Source organism: Scophthalmus maximus, chromosome 13 (assembly GCF_022379125.1).
Source record: "Scophthalmus maximus strain ysfricsl-2021 chromosome 13, ASM2237912v1, whole genome shotgun sequence".
NCBI lineage: Eukaryota > Metazoa > Chordata > Actinopteri > Pleuronectiformes > Scophthalmidae > Scophthalmus > Scophthalmus maximus.
This window is the reverse complement of record NC_061527.1, coordinates 5,245,115-5,267,500: the sequence shown is the minus strand read 5'-3', so window position 1 is coordinate 5,267,500 and position 22,386 is coordinate 5,245,115. Positions and strand designations below refer to the sequence as shown.

The window sequence follows — 22,386 nt, the reverse complement described above, 5'->3', positions numbered from 1 at the left end:
TGAAAATGTGAAAACATCTGTGTCATGAAACCATCGAATTGTTATCAACTCGACTTTTAATGTGCAATGCTCGGGGGGATTGAGTGGGATGGAAAACATTTGGTAAATTGTCCATTTAGTAGCTGTTCCTGAGCTTTCGATCATACCGCCCAGCATCTCCCTATAGGCAGATGAAGTTCTCCCAATGTTTGACTTAAAAATATAACTGTTGAACATTACGGAGTGAGAGATTCTGCAGAAAAGACTGTTGACATTTGAACTCAACACTGAAAACAAACACACCCCTTTCTTAAGCACCTGAAGAAACTCCGCCCCCCTAATTGGTGAATACGCATCGCCGAGGCAAGGGCACATTGGCGGAAAGCAAAACAAAACCTCATACTATGAAATGTCATCAAATAACGAGACTTGTTTCGATTATTTCTTATAAAACAACAGTGACAGAGAGAGAGAGAGAGAGGATCCCAGGAACGAGGAAGGCAACATTACCCCCAGCGTAGTATTTCCGAACCATGCATCGGTACGAATCGAATCCACAACTGGTGTTTACGCTCCTCTTCTCCCCGTCTGTCTTTTGTCCGATGCATGAACTCAAACAACCCTCTGCTTGCCGTTTGCCTAGAACAGTGTATTAGGTCTCAATCAAGGTAACTTTATTCATATTTCCCGTTGTCGGAGCCAGGGCTGTGTAGGAAAACCAGATTTCTTCTTCGGCACACAAAGAGAAATGGGCAGCTAGTGGACGAATACAGATATTCACTCGAATCAGTCACTCCCCTTTTTAGTACTCATCGTTCACGTTGCCTCAGAGGTCAAGACTGACGCTTCATCCTTGGCGTCGGACACTGTAGCCGCCAAAAAAAAAGCACTTTTCAAAGCATTTGCAGGAATCGGTGCTCTACGCCAACGTCGCACTGATGATGAGCGACGCGACTTTACGCGCTGCACGTTGAGTTGCTCACCATTTCATTTGTTTTACTGAACGAACCTGACTTTTCGTCAATGCTGACCTGACCTGACTGCAGAACGAGGCAGCGGGCCAGTTTAATCATAGGATTTGGAAACTGCCTGTGTGGGAAACTGCCTGTGTGGGAAACTGCGCGTATTGACATTTGTTCTAGAGGATGTGGAGACGGGGCTCGCTTTACATTATCAGCGTCATCCCTTTTTTTTTTATTCCACCGCTGGTTTTTTCCTTGTGTTCTGGATGTTCATGAGTGGGTCCGGCATGCATGCATGCGTGCGTGTCTGCGTGCTGTGCTGACAGTGTTCCCCAGAGTAAACAGATGACCCGCCATGTGCGCGGGCTGTTGTTGACTTGTCAGTTCGGCCCTGCCGCTGGAAATAGAGTGTGATCTCTGAGCGGAAGCCCCCGTGTGTTTGACTTGCAGCTCCGCCGTCGGCTCAGCGCAGCTCCCAACTTTTTCCCCTTCTCTTTCCCCTGCTGCCCTTTTGGTTAAAACGAAGACAGGCGCTCTTCTCGATATTAGTTTTCCAAGGTTTCTTCCTCCACATGATTCTCACCCCCCCCCCCTCTACATTTTGCTCAGCGTTCACCCTCTCTGTCCCCCACTGAACCTTTTCCACAGCTGTGGCCAGAGGAATCCAAAGCAGGAGAGAAGCCACTGCAGTTCAGTTATTCTTTGTGGTGTGTGTGTGTGTGTGTGTGTGTGTGTGTGTGTGTGTGTGTGTGTGTGTGTGTGTGTGTGTGTGTGTGTGTGTGTGTGTGTGTGTGTGTGTGTGTGTGTGTGTGTGTGTGTGTGTGTGTGTGTGTGTGTGTGTGTGTGTGTGTGTGTGTGTGTGTGTGTGTGTGTGTGTGTGTGTGTGCGTGTGTGTGTGTTGCTGTCATGTCGCCTTCCTCCCCAGTCGTGTGCTCTGCACAGCTCCATGGTAACTTGCATTTTAAAGAGTCTTTAGGTTGAATATTTCGGATGCCATTCCCGTTGTTTAACTTGTTTGCGTTGTATCGCTTAATTCCTCGGGCCGTGAATGGACAAAATGATCTGCGATTAAGTATTTATTAAGGTCAGGCCCGGGGCGTTATATCGCCCCCGTGGGCCTCGCAGCACCTCCACAAAGAGCCATTTAAAAAAAGAAAGGGAAAAGACATTCTCAAAGCTCTCAAAGGCTCCAGTGAATTGCTTGTCTTGGCTTGAAAATCTTCATTGACTTTGTGGGTCCACTCTTGAATTCATGCAAATATTTGCGTGTTTCAGACTGTGCTCCAAAACTAGGCCGCCGTCCCTCCCCCTCGGAGTGATGAGATGAACTGAAATGAAAGCTCACCATCAAGTCACAAGGCCCAAAAATACAGGCTTAATTAGACGGGAGCTAATTTATCTTCGCTCCGACTTGTCCTTTTAATTAGCGCGTCGAATTGTGCCGATCATCGCCCACACAGCCGAGCGTGTCACAGGGATATTGTCTACACGAGCAGGAATGTGCACACGCACGTTTGTGTAGTTGCGTCTTGGGTGATTTATGGTTTTGTTGTGGTGTGCTGGGGCAGAGCACTGCTGGTGTGCCAGCGTGCCGGCGGGCAGGATCCAGGAGTCGTGTCTTTGGGGCCTGACCCGAACGTCAGTCAGAACCTCGAAGTAGAGACCGAGCCAGAGACACCACAAACAGATCTCCCACTCACTGTCACACCCCCGGAGGCAGATAGACTTTTCTTTTATGTCTCTCCTCTTTCTTTTTTACAGTCCTCTGCTTCATACTATAAGAGAACAATGCGTGGGGGGGCAAAGTGAAACTTCTTTATGCACCGCTGCAAAAATGAATGCAAAAGAACATTTTGTGAAAATATGTTTTTGTTAGAGCAAGAGTTAGATGATACCACTCTAATACCTGGTTATTAAATATGAAGCTGCAGCCAGGGGGAGGGTCTGCTGGTTGCCTGGCACCTGATCCTGGACACAAATCCCCCGTAAAACCACAACTTTTCATTTTTATATTTACATTTTTGTAAGAATAACTTGCAGTGAGCTTTAGAGCAGTGTTTTAAAATCCTCGCAGACAAACTCTTGCTGGCGGCAGTTTTATATTCACCCCCACAAACGTGACGAGTGGTGTGAATCCCCTTAAGTCTCCGCAGGAGCCGTCCATCGTCCACCGCTTTATCCACTTAAGGGTCGCGGGGGGGCTGGAGCCAATCCCAGCTGACATTGGGCGAGAGGCGGGGTTCACCCTGGACAGGTCGCCAGCCTATCACAGGGCCACATACAGAGACGGACAACCATTCACTCTCACATTCACACCTACGGTCAATTTAGAGTCTCCAATGAACCTTAACCCGGAGAGAACCCACGCACACACGGGGAGAACATGCAAACTCCACACAGAAAGGCCCTGGTTGGTTTGAACCGGGACTCGAACCCAGAAAATGTCCCAACAATTCCTCTGAAAGCAAAACCCACGAGGTGTGAAGTGCGGCGGGACGCGCTCTGGATTCGTTTTTTTTCTCGCTGTGTTGCTCAACACTTATCTGATGACATTTAATTCCCGCCCGCTCAGTGGATTCACAATAGCCGCGGAGTCGAGAGTGCAGGTGTAACACAACCCTCCTCGACTGCTGTCAAGTCATGTCAGGACGACGCGGTGTTCGGTCTCTGCGTTGTGCCAAAAACCTCGTTACCGAGCCGCTGGCTTTTTTTTCTTCTTTCTTTCGTCTTTCTTCTTTATCACATAAACACTCATGGCGGACGGTGGAAGTGCAATAATTTGTCTTGTCTGGTGCGTCTGCACTGGGACAGATTTATGGAGGATGGTAGCCCTAAAGACGAGTCAGGCGAAGGAGCAGAGAAACCCGAGGCATCGGGGTTCATACCAGGATGGTTTACGAGACGGATGACTCGCACGATGCCTCACGCGAGTCAGCGGCAAACACCTGCAACTTCTGACTGACAGATTTGCAGTAAAACAAACTCGATTGTATTTATGAGGAGGCAGAGTTTTGCCAGGAGCTTTGTGAAAGGGCCTTTCAGTGACTCGTCTCAAGCTGCTTTCAGACCTGCATTGAAATCTGGACGTTTTTCTCGGAGAGGGGCTGCAGGCGTGAACGGAAATGTCCGCGCATCTCTGCTTTTTGCAGTAAAATCATCGTCACGTCCTGCCTCCTGAAGGCTTGACCCAGACACTGCACAACCTGGCAGAAGTGCTCCAGTCGGTGACTGTGCACACGTCCGACTCGGACAATCTCCTGCTGCGTCTTGTCAAACTCCGGAAAAATGTCCGTCCCCAATTTTTTGGGCACATTCTGCGGAGTGCATGTGTGAAAACAACTTTGTATTTACAAGTATGGACTTGTAAATACAAGATGACCTAATTTTGTATTTACAAGTCCATACTTAGGACCTAATTCGTTCACACTGTGCGTCTACGTTGGCAGGCCGTGGCACAGGACGTAGAGTCGTTCGTCCACCAACCCGAAGGTTGGCAGTTCGATCCCAGCTTCTGCCGGTACACATGCCGTTGTGTCCTTGGGCAAGACACTTAACCCTAACTTAGCCTCTGACGGCTCTTCCCGACAGTGTATGAATGTGTTTGAATGTGACACAAGAATGCGCGGTAAATAGCAGCGCTGTATGAATGTGTGTGAATGACAAGCATTTGTTTTCTTCAAGCCGATGTACTGCAGGTGAAGTGATAGAAGCATTAGCAGCTGCCACGGCGCCCGGGTGGGATGCAAGTGTTGACATGTGATGTAACCCTGGACCATCTCAGCTCTGTAAAAAGGAACAAAAAAAAAAAAGAAGAAGGAAAATCTACATCGAGAATCCTTATTAGCATATGAATGAGTGGCAGCCGGAATGTATGGCACACAGCAAAAGATTCCCTCTGAAGAGGAGGAGGGGGGGGGCAGACTTTGTATACACAACAAAGTGTTGTCTGTGTAGACGAGAAAACTTGCTGGTGTGTGTTTTGCTCTTATAAGAAGAAGAAGAAGAAGAAGAAGAAGAAGAGGAGCCTCTATGAAGGAAAAGGAATTCAGGAAATAAAACGCCAGGCCCATGGGAAAGTGGATTAAGAGTTGTTGTTGTTGTCGTCTCTGAGGAGAGAAAACGATTCAGTCGCTCGAGAGATTGGGACGCGAGTGTCACTGGGTTTCTATCTACAAAGAATAACTCTTGTTCTCATCATCAGTGAGGGTTTTGTTTGTGCACTTGCACTTGTTTGACTTGTTTGAAATTCTTGAAGCCCAATGGGAGGTCTTCAAATGTGCTGGTGTGTCTAAGATTTCCAGTCTAAGAAAAGCAACAAGTTCTTAAAACTGAGAAGCTTTTAACTTTACATTTTATTAATCGATAATTTAACGGTTGATTCATATATGAATCTAAAAAAAAAGCCTCTTTGTTTCATGTTTTAGATAGATAGATAGATAGAGAGATGGCTACTTTATTTATTCCAAGCTGGGAAATTGCAGTGTTACAGCAGCACATTTCACACTGCACACTTTAAAAATATATACAATATCTGCACAAACAAATGTAAAAATATACGATTTGCAAAAAAAATGTAGAGAATAAGAATAATAAATATAAAGAATTTACATGAACTAATAATAGTGGAAAATAGTGCAGTAGTACAATCAGTTACCAGTAGTGCACTTTTAATAATTTCCCATCCATTAGTTTCCTTATGTAAAATTTAGTTTTTCCTTTTACCTTTTTTATAATCTTTGTGCCTGCGCTTAAGAAAATGTTTTTTTTTAATGGAGTATTTCAATGAACACCTTTTTAGACATGGCTTATCTTGTAAAAAAAACCCAAAACCTTACCGTATAAATTTAAGAAGAACAAACCTAGAAGATACCATCATCTATTTTTCATCATGCTGAATGTTCCGCAGTAGAAAACAGAGAACTTGTGAGCCGCAGTCACATTTCACGTCAAAAGTAAGTGGAGAGAAACACCGGACGTGTCTGACCGAGCGAAGAGAAGCGCAGAGCGAGATGTTGCGCGGGTTTGACGCGTGACAGCAGCGAAAATTGGCCGAAATCTCCCTCATTAGGTGGAACCAGTGGCCTGCTGCTGCTGCTGCTGCTGCTGCTGCTGCTGCTGCTGCTGCTGCTGCTGCTGCTGCTGCTGCTGCTGCTGCTGCTGCTGCTGCTGCTGCTGCTGCTGCTGCTGCTGCAGCTCTGGTGGAAGGTGTTGCTGCTCGTGGGGGAGTGTGACAACCGGCGGGGCTGCAAACCCGGAGCCGGGATCTGGAATGCTGCTCGTGTCACGACACGCTTCCTCTTCCAGTTATGAAAGACCCCTGGAAGGAGGTGGCGTGCCGGCAGCAGCTCCACGCACGTACCACCTCACCCCTGTTTTGGTCTTGGAGGCTGCAGGCCGTAAGAATCTCTCCTCCCCCTTAATTGATAGCGTTGTTCACGTGGTCAAGTAGTCCCTCTTCACTCAATTCCTACGGTTTATTTCATTCTTACAAGTGTGTGACAGTTCATTCAATATTTTCATCTGTCGTCTTTGAGTCTGGGACTCTAAATCTTTATTTTTAGTTATCCCCGCATTCGATATAAACCGTGCCGCCTTCACGAAGGTTGTTATATGCAGTAGAAAGCAGAAAGAATCTGATCGCCAAGGAATTTGCTGCCCGTTTGTTTGCTGTTTGGTTTGTTTAGCAGGATTATGCAAAAACTACCTGACTGACTTCCACAGAAGTTAGTGGAGGGATGGGGCTGGGGCCAAGAGAGAACCCATACAATAACAACAGGAATTTTCTTTTTATCGCTTTCTTTAAACCTTGCAAGATAGGCCATTTATAAAAAGATATTATCACTGATTCCTGTCATGCATGGAACTCGATGGCAAAAAAACCAAAACCGAGCATACGTAGGGGACTCATCTGTGAGTGTGCGCAAGTGGTACGACTTGATTGAATTTAAAGGGACTGTTTGAATCCACCGAGCGAAATTCTACTTCAGCTGTTGGACTAGTAATGAACTCATCTTCGAGAAAAATCTTTTACCGTTGCCGCCGTTCTCCGTCGTGCAGAGACAGAAAAATCTGTGCCTTGCAAGACGGAGTTTACGAGGAACCGCCAGGCCAGAACAGCTGCGAACAAACCACGACAGGTGATTTCATCCCCGCCGGCCTGGGCCTAATGCACTTTAACTCACGGGACGGCAGCGGAAAGACATACCTTTGTATCCCCTCGGTCTCAGGAGTCGGGCCCCAGCGCCGAAGCTGCTGCGGCGGCCCCCGGGTCCTCAAACGCAACATCAACCCCCATAATCCGGGCTAATGGGAGCAGCGACGCTGGCTCGGGGTCATGCAAACACTCTTCTGAATCCATCCACAGAGGAGAAGGGAAGAAAGTACCTACTCAGCGTGTGCTTTTACATCGTGGCGGCGTGGTGGTCGGCTTGAATCAGAACCAAATGGGTTTTTTTCCAGAGAGGCGACGTGTTATTTTCTCATCAGAGGAGATTATGGACACCTTGAAAGCGGCCTCTGTTCATGCCACTGAAAGCTGTTTCATATACCCCGGTATTGTCTTATATAATCAGCAGGAATGCAGGAGGAAAGGCCTCCCCCAACAGAACCAATTTCAATTCCACTCGATGTCCTACTCGGCATATTGCTCCCAAAGCCCGAGCGGCTAGTTATAGAATAAAGTCCATGACTTGCTTTCTTGTCACGAGAGGAACCGCAAAGTTGGCGTTCATGGGATTTTCTTTTTGGGGGGGAGGGGGGGGGGCAGCAATTATTGCAAAGTCAATAGTTGCTTTATAAAGTTGCCGTGCCAGATCACAGGGAAAGTCAATCCCAGCGGAGCCCTCTGGTCTCTCTGCGCCCGCTTTCAGGCTTTTGTCGATTAAAGCGGCCAAGCAAAAAAGTACATTAGTCTCAATCTATTGAGTCGATGTTATGTAATTTGAAACCATGTGATTTTTTTTAGATTTTTTTTTTTTTTAAATGTACCTCTGTTTTCTTCCCTTCCCTCTGAAATAATAATACAAGAAAAAACACCGGCTGACTTATTCCTGGCTCTGTGTTACATTTATATTTCCGTCAAGTGAAAATATGTCCCCCGACTCTGTAATTTTGGTGGACGCGGCCCGGCCGTGCACGAAATGCGTTTCCTTGAAGGGGGGAAAAAAAAAGAAAAAGGAGAAGTTGTCATTATGGCATGCGGAGGGGCTCGTCTGCCGAGGATCAAAACAGTCTTTAACACGAGTCGGCTTGTACGTGTTCGAGCAGGCACCTGCCCTCAGCACCTCGCTCTCCACACACACACGTGCGCACGCACACACACACACACACACACACGCGCACCGAGGTTGTTTTTCTGTAGGCACGCTTTTGTTTAAAGCAGATCAGATGATTTGCAGACAAGCTTTTTTCATTTCTTGTCTAAAAAAAAGTTCTTACTGTCTGAATGAAAAGAAAAATACACACACACACACACACACACACACACACACACACACACACATTGACACACTCGAAGCTATGCAGACACTTTTGGTTGTTGCTTTTGTCAGGGACAGGCAGGAACCATGTCACCATCTCTATTATTTGTCCTTTTTCACTGTGCACACGTCGCCAACGGCTCTACTTATAGTCAGCCCCCCCCCCCCCCTTGTCACACACACACACACAGACACACACAGACACACACACACACACACACACACACACACACACACACACACACACACACACACACACACACACACACCTCCCCCTCTGCTTTATTTTCACAGCTGTAACGCCAGCGGTTGCTCGCCCCCCCGAGCTGCTGTGATGGAAGATATGCATCCCCGATCTCTTTTGAATTTCGGAGCCCACATGTTCCCCTCAAAAGCTGACACTCCTGAAACTGGGATGTCACAGAGGGGAGGGAAACTGCTCCGAGCGGGGGCCCGCGGTGGATTGAAACTTTGATTTGACCATAAAAAAAAACGTCGCGTTCCATCCCAAAAAACACGTCACACTGAGATGAGATATGGCAGCGACATGGCTTTTAAAAAGGCAGATACAAATGAAGAAGAAAGCCCTCTGAAGCCTCAGGGCATCGTTCAGTGTTTCAACACCTCTGGTTTCTTGATGCAGATGTTTTCTTCACGGCACTGAAATTAAACATGATTCTGTAATCGAATAACGATGATCACGACAATGATTAGTTGCCGATCAAAGGTTTTATTTTAGCATTTCCTGGCAGGAAGTTGTTATTCTCACATTCTCTCTCTCTCTCTCTCTCTCCATCATCCCCTCAGCCTTCATTGAGAATGTCCTCACCCCCTGTGCCAACGGCCGCGAGGCGGGCAGGGCCGCCGAGCTCTCGTCACGGAGGCAGCCGCTCACCACCATCACTGTGTCCAAAAAGCGCAACTGGCTGCAGCAGAGCTCCCTCGGGAGGAACCACTGCCCCAAGGACGAGCCGCAGGGAATGCCGGGAGCCGAGGAGGAGGGCTCCCATCAGCTTCCTCCTCCTCCCAGTCCCTCCCCAGACCACCTGAGAGCCCCAGGGGGAGCCCCGCCGCGGCCGGTCCGCCTACAGCTGCCTCAGGTTGGACATCTCTCTGTTGTATGAGATATATGGAGGAAATGGAGGTCGTTGTGTTTCAGTTTTGGCACCGTGCCTCGTTGAAGTTTAACGGAAGATTGTGACTCCTTCTCGATCTAGATCAGCGTCGGTCCGGCCAAGGCGTCTCCTCACCCCCGGAGCGTGGACCCGGCCGAGGAGAACGACGCAGACGACGAGGGCGAGATCTGGTACAACCCGATCCCCGAGGACGAGGAACCGGAGACGTCCCGGCGAGCCTGCGCCCGGCTGCTGGTGCCGCCCCGAGCGGAGCCCCAGAGGCGGCCCAGCAGGGGGGGCGAGGCGGGGGGTCGCGCGCGCAGGACCCCGGAGGGCAGCGGCGCACCGGAGGCGCTCGGCGACGGTGTCGCCGGCGGCGCGGCAGACGGGAGTCAGGGGAACGCTGTACATTCCACAGAGGCGCTGCATCTGCACAGACAGATGCTCGCGTGCAAACCCCAGGAGGAGGGGGGGCCTTCCACCAGCAGAGCTACAGGTGAGCAGCAACAATAAAAAAAAAAAAAGAAGCCACCCACACCTTCACTCATTCTCACTCTTCCTTCCCTTCCTGCTCTCTGCCGACTTCTTCATTCACTCTCTTCCCCGACGGTTTTTCCAGGGCCGATGCTCGAAGGACAATTATTGTCTTTTCCTTCTCGTTCCTCAGCCGGCGGCTCTGGGCAGATTTTGGCGGCGGTGCACACCTTGATCGCTAATTACAGTGTTGACATTTTTTCTAATTAAAGGATAAAAACTTATTCAACTGTAAGTCACTCCTGCCTTTTACTAAGGCTCTGCTCACAAATACAGTAGGGGTTTAGGGAGTGAAGTTTAAGAAGACGTAGGACCGAAACAAAAACAGGGTTTTACTGGGTTTAAAACCCAAAATACCAGAATGTGTACCGTCGCTGAGTTTCGTGATTGCTCTGTTTGATCGGTGTAGACGGGAGCTGTAGCTCTCCTAATCATATCACTCCACATCAGTGTCCCTCATTAGTTCAACTCTCAGACAGACATTAGCCGGGAGGAATTCAGTGCTGGCATTCCCGAGAGGAAAGAGTATCCACGTACGCGTCGCGCAGAGCCGAGGCGGCAAACCGCGTTAATTGGTGGTTCTTAAAGATTTTTTGTGTTTGTGTGTGTGTAGACAAAGAAACAGGATTCATGGGTGTGAATGAATTTGGATGCTCTCTCTGCACTTTTGTATGCATTTGTGTGTTTGCATATGTGTGTGTGTGTGTGTGTGTGTGTGTGTGTGTGTGTGTGTGAGAGAGAGTGTGTGAGTGTGTGTGCGTGTAGAGAAAGAAAACTGATTCATGAGTGTGAATAAATTTGGATGCTTTCTCTGCACTTGTTTATGTATTTGTGGGTGTGCATGTGTGTGTGTAAAAGAGCGTGTGTATGTGTGTGTGTGTGTGTGGGTGGGTGGACAAAGAACACGGATCCACAAGTGTGAATGAATTTGGATGCTCTCTCTGCACTTTTTTATGTATTTGTGTGTGTGTGCACGTGTGTGTGTGTGTGTGTGCACGTGTGTGTGTGTGTGTGCACGTGTGTGTGTGTGTGCACGTGTGTGTGTGTGTGTGTGTGTGTGCACGTGTGTGTGTGTGTGCACGTGTGTGTGTGTGTGCACGTGTGTGTGCGCGTGTGTGTGTGTGTCGGGAAATTTGTTGCCAACTCCTGCTCCACAGCAGTAGTGATGACAGCCAGCGCACGGCTCCCTGTCTCTTAATAAGCTCGGTCTGTCTTTTCCGACTTCCGACTTTTTGTTCTCTCTGATGTGGCAACACGCTCGTTTGAATCAAGTGGCGCATCTTGAGCTGAGCCTATAATTACAACTTTTGACAACACTCCTGTGGCACGCAACCGCCATTTCTCTAGCGCTTGTGAGAGCGCACAAAAGCGGGGATAGCTGAATAGTTTGGCTTTAGCTATACTCAGTGAAATCGAATACGTCGTGAGCTCTGGCGTTCAGAGCAGCAGAGATGGAGCCTGCAGACGAGCTCAGGAAGAACCTTTTTTTTTACCCCCCGACTAAAATGCTGAGGGGCTTTAAAAGTTGAAACCACAAAAGTAATTTAGACGTGTTGTCCGAAAAGTAAAAGAATAGGCTCTTGGCTGCAGTTTTGAAAACGGCAGTCGGCGCACACGCAAAAAGAAAACACCTCTTTGTTGACCCCGGGGAGCAGGAAAGACTCGGCTGCTCGAAGGTGTTTCATTATCTCACCGAAACTAATCTGCCCTTGACGAGGACACGGGGGGGGTTTGATTGGCGGCCGATTTAAACTCCTTGATCCTCAGTGACTGGCTTCGGACTCCTGGCTCTCGCCGGCGTCACGTGCGTGGCTCAGCAAAACGGCCCCGTCCCCGGGAAACTTCCCCCGTGGGATTAGGATTAAAAAAACCCAGCCCCGAGTGAGTCTCGATGTGCCGGAGGCCCGGAGTCGTAGGGCTCTAATCACGGCACACGGAGCTAATTCAATTTATCTGGGCCTTGGAGGGTTTGCCCTTGCAGGTGAGATTTTTTCGCTGGTGTCGTGGACAGAATTAGAGGCTGGAGCGGCAGTTTTTCAACCGACAACAAGTTGTTCTCGGCTCCCGTGAACAGAAATGCTTTATTTTCCAGTCCTGTGCCTCGTTTACGTCCTTGAAAAACGAGAGACGCTGGTGAACAGGAGCGTTTCGGTAGCGGCTCTGTGATAGTGCGGGTTTGACTGGTGCTCTGACTGGAAGCTGTGAAAGCGGGAGTTGCAGTGTTGATTTTTTTTTTCTTTTTCTTGTTTTTCCTTTTGCCTCCCGCTTCCGGAACTGCCTCCCTTTTTTTCCCCCTGCTGCCTGTTGACTTTGCAACTGATTCCTGTGGGTTTGCCAACGCCATCATCCCACGCTCCACTGCAACAAAAAATAAGAGCAACAGGCCCAGCAATGTAACATCAAAGAGGACGTGTGTGTGTGTGTGTGTGTGTGTGTGTGTGTGTGTGTGTGTGCGTGCGTGTACGTGCATGTACGTGCATGTACGTGCATGCGTGAGTGTGTGCGTGTTGTGGATTACATTGGGCACTTTGGGTTTAAATCAAAAGGAACGGTAGGCAGGTATAATATAATATAAAGTGTGTGTGCGGTGTGTGTGTGTGTGTGTGTGTGTGCGTGTGTGTGTGCGTGTGTGTGTGCGTGTGTGTGCGTGTGTGTGCGTGTGTGTGTGTGTGTGTGTGTGTGTGTGTGTGTGTGTGTGTGTGTGTGTGTGTGTGTGTGTGTGTGTGTGTGTGTGTGTGTGTGTGTGTGTGTGTGTGTGTGTGTGTGTGTGTGGGCGCGCGCACTCACTGTGGTCGTTGTAAACACAGTTTGTATTGGCTGCAGAATGACACTGCACTCCTCCTCCTCCACTCTGAAGCGGTTGGGAGTGTTGGGGGATGGTGGGCCGCAGCAGCAGCAGTGAAAAGCTCGACAGCCCGCTGTGGGCATCCAGGGTCCCGTCCCTCGGCTGCTGGAGGGTCACACTGGGCCTACGTGGGTAATTACTGTTGGTTTTTTGTTGGTTTTCCTCTGATCTATCTAGATAAACTGAACTTTTACGGGACTCGTACACGCTGCAATACCGGCGGGTTGATGAGCTGTTCACTTCAGATCGACCGCAGAACAATTTGCTCGGTACTTTGAAAGTGGCGATGCTGAATTAACCCCAATCAGGAAATGCTAACGTTTTTTTAATAATGCCATCTCCTCATGACATCATCATGACATCATTTATGCCATATGATGATCGGTTGATCTAAATAAACTGCAGTTTTTGTCTTTCACCATAACTGCTGCAAAAGTTAATGCATTACTTCACAGTATAATGTCATTTTTTTATGACTTCATTGTGACGCTGTGATGACTTTATTCCTACCCTGTGATCAGACATAATTTTTTCCATCTATATATACCCTGTATGGATTCATGTTTTTTGCCCTATGGGATGCAGAGATACCTCGGAAATGAATGCATTTTGGATCTGTGCATGACGCCATCTTCTGACTTCTTCCTTTAAATTATTTTATTTTTTATAATGGGCAAAGTGGATGGAGAAAGCTGCCTGAAATGCTGTGAAATATACCAAGAAAACAATATACATTGATGCTTTGTAAAAGTTTGAACAGAAAATGGGAATTTTGAACCAATAGTGTGATTTTACATTTTCCTCACTAAACACTTTGTCAGCAGCAACATCCCTGTTTCCACCTCAGTGTTTCCTAAGTATCTCTACCGTATCCACTGCACATATGTTTGGGATGCATTATTATTAGGTTCCTCACCACACATTTTTTGTTTTTTAATGCACCCGTGCCTTTCCAGGGAATAATGGACTCGGATCTAAACTTCGAAAGAAAGAGTCTTTCATGTGCAGCCACTGTGTTGAACTCCACTATTTTCATCCCATCCCTCTCTGGCTCCTGTGTGTGTGTGTGTGCATGTGTGTGTGTGTGTGTGTGTGTGTGTGTGTGTCTGTGTGTGTGTGCGTGCTGCTTCGTGATGAATGCCAGCTCGCACAGACTCCACTTCATTTGCAAGACTGAAAAAAAGAGAGAGAGAGAGAGAAAGCGGACAGGCCTTCCGTTGATCGAGCACGAGTGAGAGCGTCTGCTGAATTAATGAAGCGGTGCAGATGCAGATGACTCTCTGTGTGCTATAGTTTCCCTCTGTCCGACTGGCTGCTCCTTTTTCCCCTCACCGGATGCACTCCAGACTCCTCATGTGCTGCCTATTGACTCGACTGTTTTGTCCATCTGAATGCTCCATTTGTGTGGAGAATAATGATTGATGGACTTCTGTGTGGGGCGGTGGTGGCGAGCACGGTGCGTTCCCGATCTCTTGTTCCCTTGAGCGCCTGGTTTTGGGGGAAATCTGACTTGGCCGGCGCTCAGGACGGGATCAGGGCTATTTCTGGGGGTTGTTTTTGGTCATGCTGGCTGCCGCGTTTAAGAGCTGGCCCCCCCTGGCTGCTAAAGTTACACGCAGAGTTCAAGCCTCCGAGTTCAAACCCGGAATCTAATCTCTGGCCGACGATTGCACGGTTGCCTCTCCGGAGGAAGTCGACGGCCCGGAGGAGGAACATTGGGAGACCTGCACTTCGAAAAACCCAGAGCAGAGTCGGGGTCACACAGTTTCCTCATAGCTCTTTTCCTATCTGTCTGGTCTGTTCATCATATCATCGGCCCGAGCAGCTGTAGAAACCCCTTCTGCTCCCTCTGCCTGGAGCGGGTCACTTCATCCGTCCTCACCACGACTGGCTGTACACGCAGTGGAGATTATGACTCACTCGCAGTGGTTTAGGTGCGAGAGCATTTGATCCTGCTGACCATGTGTTTGACGAGAGCGTTTCCAGGAGCGCGTTTGAGTTACAGGGCCTGCAGTTGGAAATGGAACCCAGTGAATGATGACACCCGTCCGGCGGCTCAATACGACCTCCAGCTCGGTTGCACACTCCGTTTGGTTTTGTCCAGCTGGTGAATGTCAGGCCAACTTCAGCCTTCAGTACTTTTTATTTTTTTCCCCCTCACACACACCAGCACCTGATTACTAGACTGTTATGGTCTCTCGACTTTTTTCCCAACTTGTAAAACCTCAAAAGCCCTCAAAAAAGAAAAAGTTTTTTAGTAAAGAAAAGAGAAGAATATCAGTATTGAAAAGGAGAATTGATACGAGTAGAAGTATTGATGGAATCCTAACAGTACCCACGCCTAATGTCCTCCGTTGCAATAAGGAAGCGATTTAATGTTGGCATGGCGAAATCAAATCATCAAATGAGGATCATATTTCCATTAAGTGCTTGGTTTCCAGATAGAAAAAACAAGTCATTCGTCAACACGTCGTTCCGTTCCTCTGGTTGTTTGCAGCGAGGCGGTGCAGCAGCGGCGAGGCCGGCGGCCGGCTGTCGGCTGAGTTACAGCGGAGCAGGAATTCCTCCAGCAGTAGGCGAGTTAAGACTACATGAGGGCTGCACTGGCAGGGGGCCATGTTGTGCTAGTGAGAGGGCCTGCATGCTTGGATATATTAGCTAGGGGTTTTGTACCCATTGTAATGAGACGGCCCAGGGCTCCCGCGGCCCCTGAAAAAAGGCCCAGGTCCAGCGCTGACTGATTCAGAGGCGAGAGGGAGAGGAAGTGGCGCAGAGCCGGTGGGGGGGGGGGGGGGGGGGGGGGGGGGGGGGGGGGCGAAGAAAGTGCAGGACAAGTATGCCATTCTCTCGTTTATTTACACTCCCCTTGTTTGTCAGCACACCCTGGACCTTTCTCTTTTGACATTTAACACACACACACACACACACACACACGTTTAGCAGACATGCTTGTACGGACACACACACGCGCACACACACATATACACACACACACACACACACACACTCGAGTGAATACAAGTGGTTTTATACCGATAATCGGGGACTGCAGATTATTGTCTCCCTCCACCGCTTATCAACTAGTAAACTAAATGACTGTCTCTGACTTTCTCACACACAAACACACACACACACACACACACACACACACACACGCACACACACACACACACACACACATGTCGTCACGTTCTTGTCTTGTTAATTCCGTGGACATCCAACATTATGCGACTAATATTTATGTTTTGACCTTGACCAGAGTGGCAATTCGGAGGTTATAAAATGATATCAGGTATATTAGATAATGAGTTCAACACACACACACACACACCCTCCTGCACCTGTCTGGAGCCAGCATCGTGATAAATGCTCGTCATAAATTCCTGGGCTCTGTTAGGAGGTGTCAGTGGCCGGGTGCCTTAGGAGGGCCACGGGGTCAGGGAGGGTGTGTGTGTGTGTGTGTGTGTGTGTGTGTGTGTGTGTGTGTGTGTGTGTGTGTGTGTGTGTGTGTGTGTGTGTGTGTGTGTGTGTGTGTGTGTGTGTGTGTGTGTGTGTGTGTGTGTGTGTGTGTGTGTGTGTGTGTGTGTGTGTGTGTGTGTGTGTATATTTACATGCACTCTCTCTTCGTGTTACAGTAATATGGTGAGTGCGTGTGCGTGGTTAAGTGTTTGGGGGTGGACGCAGATAACCCCGGCTCAGGTGTCACCCAGAGGAATGCGGACCTTTTGCCCTCTGACCCCCAGAACATGGCCCTGGAGGGTTGGGTGTCAAACCATCGCCCCTGAACCTCTGCTAGTGAGGTGTCACGTTACTCTCTGGGCTGCTGCCACAAGGCCAAAGGCTGCAGGAGACACAGCTGTGTGTGTGTGTGTGTGTGTGTGTGTGTGTGTGTGTGTGTGTGTGTGTGTGTGTGTGTGTGTGTGTGTGTGTGTGTGTGTGTGTGTGTGTGTGTGTGTGTGTGTGTGTGTGTGTGTGTGTGTGTGTGTGTGTGTGTGTGTGTGTGTGTGAAGCCACAGTCATTAACAATGCAGCAGTCATTAACTTTGTCAGAGACCAGTGGAAGTTGCCCCACGTGAGATAAGCGTCACCTAAACAGGCCTTACTGTAGGTCATAATGTTGCTCAGATATTCCCCCATCCAAATCCAAATTAAAAACCAAGCACTTGTAAGTACAAGGAGAAGAGCAGTAATGAAAAACTATAATAAAAAAAAGGAGTAATCCACGTGGTGGGTTGTGCAGCCTTCCGATCATATATAGAATAATAACATTATTGTTCAATATGATAAACTTGTGTTCACCCCTGTTATTCAATATTCCTACTGACCTCCTTTAATCAATTTGTGATTGTAATTGGCTGCAAATGTAATTCATTAAAATTGGAAGGAACATTAAAAAGAAGCTGTGAAATCATATCAACATGATGTAATTCTGAAAGTAGAGAAACCTTATAATGTTGCCTGGCTCGGGCGCAAGCAGTGTTTACACAATAATAAATCATTTCCAGTCCAAACGAGAGACGGGATTGTTATAACTATAAATAAACAAAACCCTTTACCGGCAACAGTGGCATCGTCCTCGGTAACAGACGATTTACAGTACGTGTACGAAATGTTGAACACTATCAACGGCAGTTCTGTCAATACATTTTTTACATCCCTGTCCCTTTTTTTTTTTACGTACGATATTCAGATATATTCAGATTATATAAGGACATGAAATGAGTGGACGTGTGTTTCTCGCTCGAGGAATTTCTCTCCTAGAAAACCTTGTTTCAGACCCGACCGGGGGCCTCTGTGTTTACCCGAGCCCTCCCCAGATGTTGTTTGGTGGAGGTGCACCTCCAGCGCGCCCTCCGCCCATTTCTCTCAGAGCGGCTCTGTGTCTGTTATTGGCAGGAGGCCGTGACAGGGAGCGTCATTCAGCTCGGAGGGGGGGGGGGGGGGGGGGGGGGGGGGGGGGGGAAGGAGGCTAAACACGGTTCGGTTTGGGAATGTGAGAGAACAGCCGCATTCGTTTGTACATTCACCAGCCGGCTTGCCAGCCTTCCAGTCGCCCATCCGGACCTCGGAGAGCCTGGACAAGGGGTGCCTTTGTCCCCCATCTGCAGGGCTACACCCTGCCCTGCTCCTGCCCCCCATCTTTCCCTTCTCTCCATCCTCTGCCTCCCTCCCTTTTCACTGGCGGACCCTCGTCCCAGAATAGCACAGCAGGTCCCTTCTGAAAATAGAGCTGGTGATGTTGGCAGGGTCAAACTCTCCCCTCGCCCCTTCTTTCTACTTTCTATCTCTCCCTCTCTCTCTCTCTCTCTCTCTCCGGAACAGAATCCCCTCTTTTGTTCAGGAGATTTATTCAGAGAAAGTAATTAGCCAGTTAAAACAATAAGTGCAGATCATAAATGTACTTCGCTCGTCCCCGCCCCTTTGACTCGGTGTCTTGTGTAACATCTAGGCTACAGGCAGTCCACAAAACATCTTCAGAAGGTAAATTCTTCCTACCGAGTCATGTGGTGCTCGCCTTAATCTCCCATTAACTCCCCCCGCAGCGAGATATTATCCATAAAGACCCATAAAGCGCAGGTTGGCCGCGGAGGAAATCTTATTAAAGGAGTACTGGAGGTAGAACATGTTTTTCTGTTTGAGAGAGGCCCACGCCTCCTGCTGGGAGCATAGCAGGATGCCCGTCATTTGACAAATTCTCAAATCGAGGCCGGCAGGGTTTCTTTTGTTTTTTTTTCCCCTTAAAGAATTACTGAGAGGATTGAAGGGGCACTTAAGTGTAGTAGTAGCAGTAGCTGTGTAGACTTGAATTATTTCTGAATGTGTACATTTTGTTTGTGTCGGCTGGCTGTGACCGGGCGGGTGACGACGTGCAAGGTGCATTGGTACGTTGTAATCTGTTTGGACGGACAGGCTGCACAGATAAGTTGACTGGCTCTAAAAGCTGCTGTTATTGATATTTGTTGTATGAACAATGGATCGAATCACAACCATCATTCCAATCTGCAGTTCTTCTCAACTCTACAGTTGTTTTTCTCTGCTTTTCATTCGGTGTCTTTGAGCTCATTGTTTCTGATTTCATGGCCCAAATCTTGGCTGATTTTGATTCTTCTCTTACTGTTCGAGTCCAAAACTCCTCTTGCGCTGCCTGTCAATCACGCATAGGTGGCATCAAGTGTTGGTGCTAGTGACTTTGTATGACTACGCCGGTGAACATATTGGAGCTTTTCGCAGCTAAAGAGTCAGACGGGAGAGGGTGGAGACCAAAACCGAGCTTAAAGGACAAGTGAATATTGGACTAAATATTTGCCGGGTGTCCGTCAACACCACTTTTAAATTGAATGCCAATGCCGCTCCTCGGCTAAAAGAGATTTAAGCCTTAACGACTTCACGTCGTGATAACGTGTCACGTCAGAATGACTGCCAATTCACGACTGTACAGACTAAACAACGGCTGTCACTATACTGCATGGACCCTGACATTTTCACGGTGTGTAGACATCTAGTTAGGCGAGAGCTGCCCTCAAGGTCCAGTCCACATGGATATTTTTTTTCAACTTGAATAACCACTGAGTAACTCGAGCTCGGCCCTGAAGCGCTTGGACATTGTTTCCCTGCGTATAGGACACAGGTTTTTTTCCTGGAGCTGCAGCTCTGATGACATTCCGCTTCCAAAAGTTCCCCGATGTTTGATTGAACGAAGCCCACTTTATTCAAAAGGGACCTCGTGGAAACTTCTTGGGGAAAAATTGATCCCCCCCCCCCCCCACACACACACACACTTTTAAAAAAAAGGTCTAGTTCCTTTAAAACCATCAATTAGTTTAATCGCTGTCTAGGTTTACATCTATAGACTGTAACTGTATTATATAGCGCTGGTGTGTTTATGCGAAGCGTTGGCTGCTCAAGTGCATCTCTGTCGGCGGATTACTGGGTTGCGTTCGAACCTAATCGCTTGATGATGTGCCGCGGAGGTGTAGTGCCTCTTCTCAGAGACTGTAAATTATGGCTCATGTACAGTTTTGCCTTCGTCTTTTTTCCCCACCTCCCTGTGTACCTTCACTGGACATCTGAGCAGTTACTTGTAATCACAGGAGTAAGGCGGATTTTCTAGTGAAACCAGTGTTTACAGTGACTTAAAGAACCTGTGGGCCGATGGTACCTACCGGCTGGGTTTTCCTGCCACTGAGTTCAGTGGCAGGAAAAGAAATGTAAAGACTTTTCCACACAGGTGACAAAAATTCTAAATGTTAACCAGCCTTTTCTGTCTTGTCCCCTGTAGATGGTGCCGACCTCCCCAGTGTTGTGGGCTTCTCCCCTCCCTCCAGCCCAAACCCGGCCAAGAAGACCAGCTCCATCAACTGGTCTTTCCCGGACAAGATCAAGTCGCCGCGCACTGTGAGGAAGATCTCTATGAAGATGAAGAAGCTCCCCGAGCTGAGCCGCAAACTCAGCGTCAAGGGGATTCCGAGTAGCAGCAGCGGCAGCGGCAACAACAACGGAGGCGGTCAGTTGGAGCCCAGAGCGCACTCTCCCCGGAACAACGGGAGCGGGTCGGAGGTCGTCTCGCAGACTTCAGGCCCGCCGAGGCTAGCGGCGTCCGGGGGTGGGCAGGCGAGCCGCAACGTGATCTCGCGCTACCACCTGGACAGCAGCGTGTCCACGCAGCACAGCTTCAGCAAGAAGAAAAGCAGCGGCAGCTCGAAGTCTGCCAGCAAAGGTGGCTACCTCAGTGACGGCGACTCGCCAGAGCTGGTGGCCAAGTCTGGGAAGCACGGCGGCGCGGAGGGCAAGGGAGGGAAAGCCAAGGAGGCGGAAGGAGGCGGAAGCTCGAAACTCAACGGCACCGAGCTGGACATTGACGCGTTCCGCCACTACAGCTTCACGGAGCAGCCCAAGTGCAGCCAGTACATCTCCGGACTCATGAGCCTGCACTTTTACGGCGCGGAGGACCTCAAGCCTCCGCGCGTCGACTCCCGAGACGTCTACTGCGCCATCCAGGTGGACTCGGTCAACAAAGCACGGACCGCCCTCCTCACGTGTCGCACCGCCTTCCTGGACATGGACCACACGTTCAACATTGAGCTGGAGAACGCGCAGCACCTGAAGCTGGTGGTGTTCAGCTGGGAGCCCACGCCGAGGCGCAACCGCGTCTGCTGCCACGGCACGGTGGTGCTGCCCGCCCTCTTCCGGGTGACGCGCTCCCACCAGCTGGCGGTGAAGCTGGAGCCGCGGGGCCTGATCTACGTCAAGCTGAGCCTGATGGAGCAGTGGCAGAACTCGCTGGACGGGGGGCCAAAGGGAGACCGGGAGCCGCAGGTGTTCGGCGTGGAGGCGTGGCGGGTGGTGGAGAAGGAGAACGCGGGGCTGATGGAGCCGCTGCTCATAAGCAAGTGCATCAACGAGATCGAGAAGCGAGGCTGCCAGGTGAGTGTGTTTCACTTCGGCAACTAACAAGCGACACTGTGGCAAAGCTCCTGATTTGTGCTGCAGCTTTTATTTCCTCAATGGATTTAACTGTCTGTCCTATTTTTGATTAGTGATTAATTTGTTTAGACGATATGTTGGAACGATATGTTTGAAAAATAGTGAGAAATGTCCATCACAGTTTACCTAAAACTTCAACTTGCTTGTTTTTTTCTGACTAACACTGCAAATTATATCTATATCCAGTTTAGATGCAGAACAGCAGCAACGTTTATAAAGGACTTAATTAGATATCACATGTTTTTTTGTTGTTGTTTTTGCTGGATTTCAGCTCTTAAAATGGCAAATACTGATTCTTTTCATAATCATAGTTTGTTGTTATTGATTGTTTTCTCGAGTTATCCTTTCATCAGAATAATAATGGAGAATAATGAATTATTTTTGAGTAACTTCCCAGCGCCCACAGTGACGTCTTCAGAAGTTTTATTTGTCCAATAGCCCAAAAACCCAAAGATCTGAAATACACGATGAAGTAAAAAAAGAGACAAGAGCAAAATTTGTAATAAAAAGATTAACCAACCATCCCCTCAGCTGATTTACTTAGTAAATCAAGTCTATTTTGTAATATTCTATGTTTTTAGGGCTCGTGTTAAAGACAGAACATGAGATGAAAGCCACTCTAATCCTATTCTGTACATAAAAAATAGATCGTGGATTCATTCAAAAAGCAAGGCTGCGGGACACAATTATATAATGCATTTTTTCTTTTTAGTATGAGAGTGAAAGAACAGCGAATGAACTACTCCTACATCCACGAGCATCCTTTCAGCTTTGTGTTCTGCGTGTTCACCCTGCAGCAAGTAATAACGCCGCATGACCGGCATGAGCAGAAAAGATGCGGGGGATGGTTTGAACTTTGTCACCGAGCTCTCCTGAGGCGACCGGCGCTTGTATTCGGAGATTGAGAAAGACTCCGGATTGAGAGACTCTTGGGATGTGGGAGTAGGTCTTGTGATCAAACCCCCCCCCCCCACCACCCCTCCATGTTT

The 22,386-nt window shown here is 48.6% G+C and overlaps 1 protein-coding gene across 7 annotated transcripts in view; it reads left to right on the top strand.

Moving 5' to 3' along the window:
* Positions 1-22,386, top strand: part of syde2 (synapse defective 1, Rho GTPase, homolog 2 (C. elegans)) — a 48,257-nt gene that overhangs the window by 2,762 nt on the left and 23,109 nt on the right. For all 7 annotated transcript variants that reach the window (XR_004795664.2, XR_004795663.2, XM_047336816.1 and 4 more), the window contains 3 exons: positions 9,227-9,519; positions 9,637-10,030; positions 20,193-21,337. Coding sequence is in view for 5 of the 7 variants with exons in the window: in XM_047336816.1 (XP_047192772.1) it covers positions 9,227-9,519; positions 9,637-10,030; positions 20,193-21,337 (1,832 nt within the window). In the remaining 2 variants the exon portion in view is untranslated. The remainder of the gene's footprint in view (positions 1-9,226; positions 9,520-9,636; positions 10,031-20,192; positions 21,338-22,386) is intronic.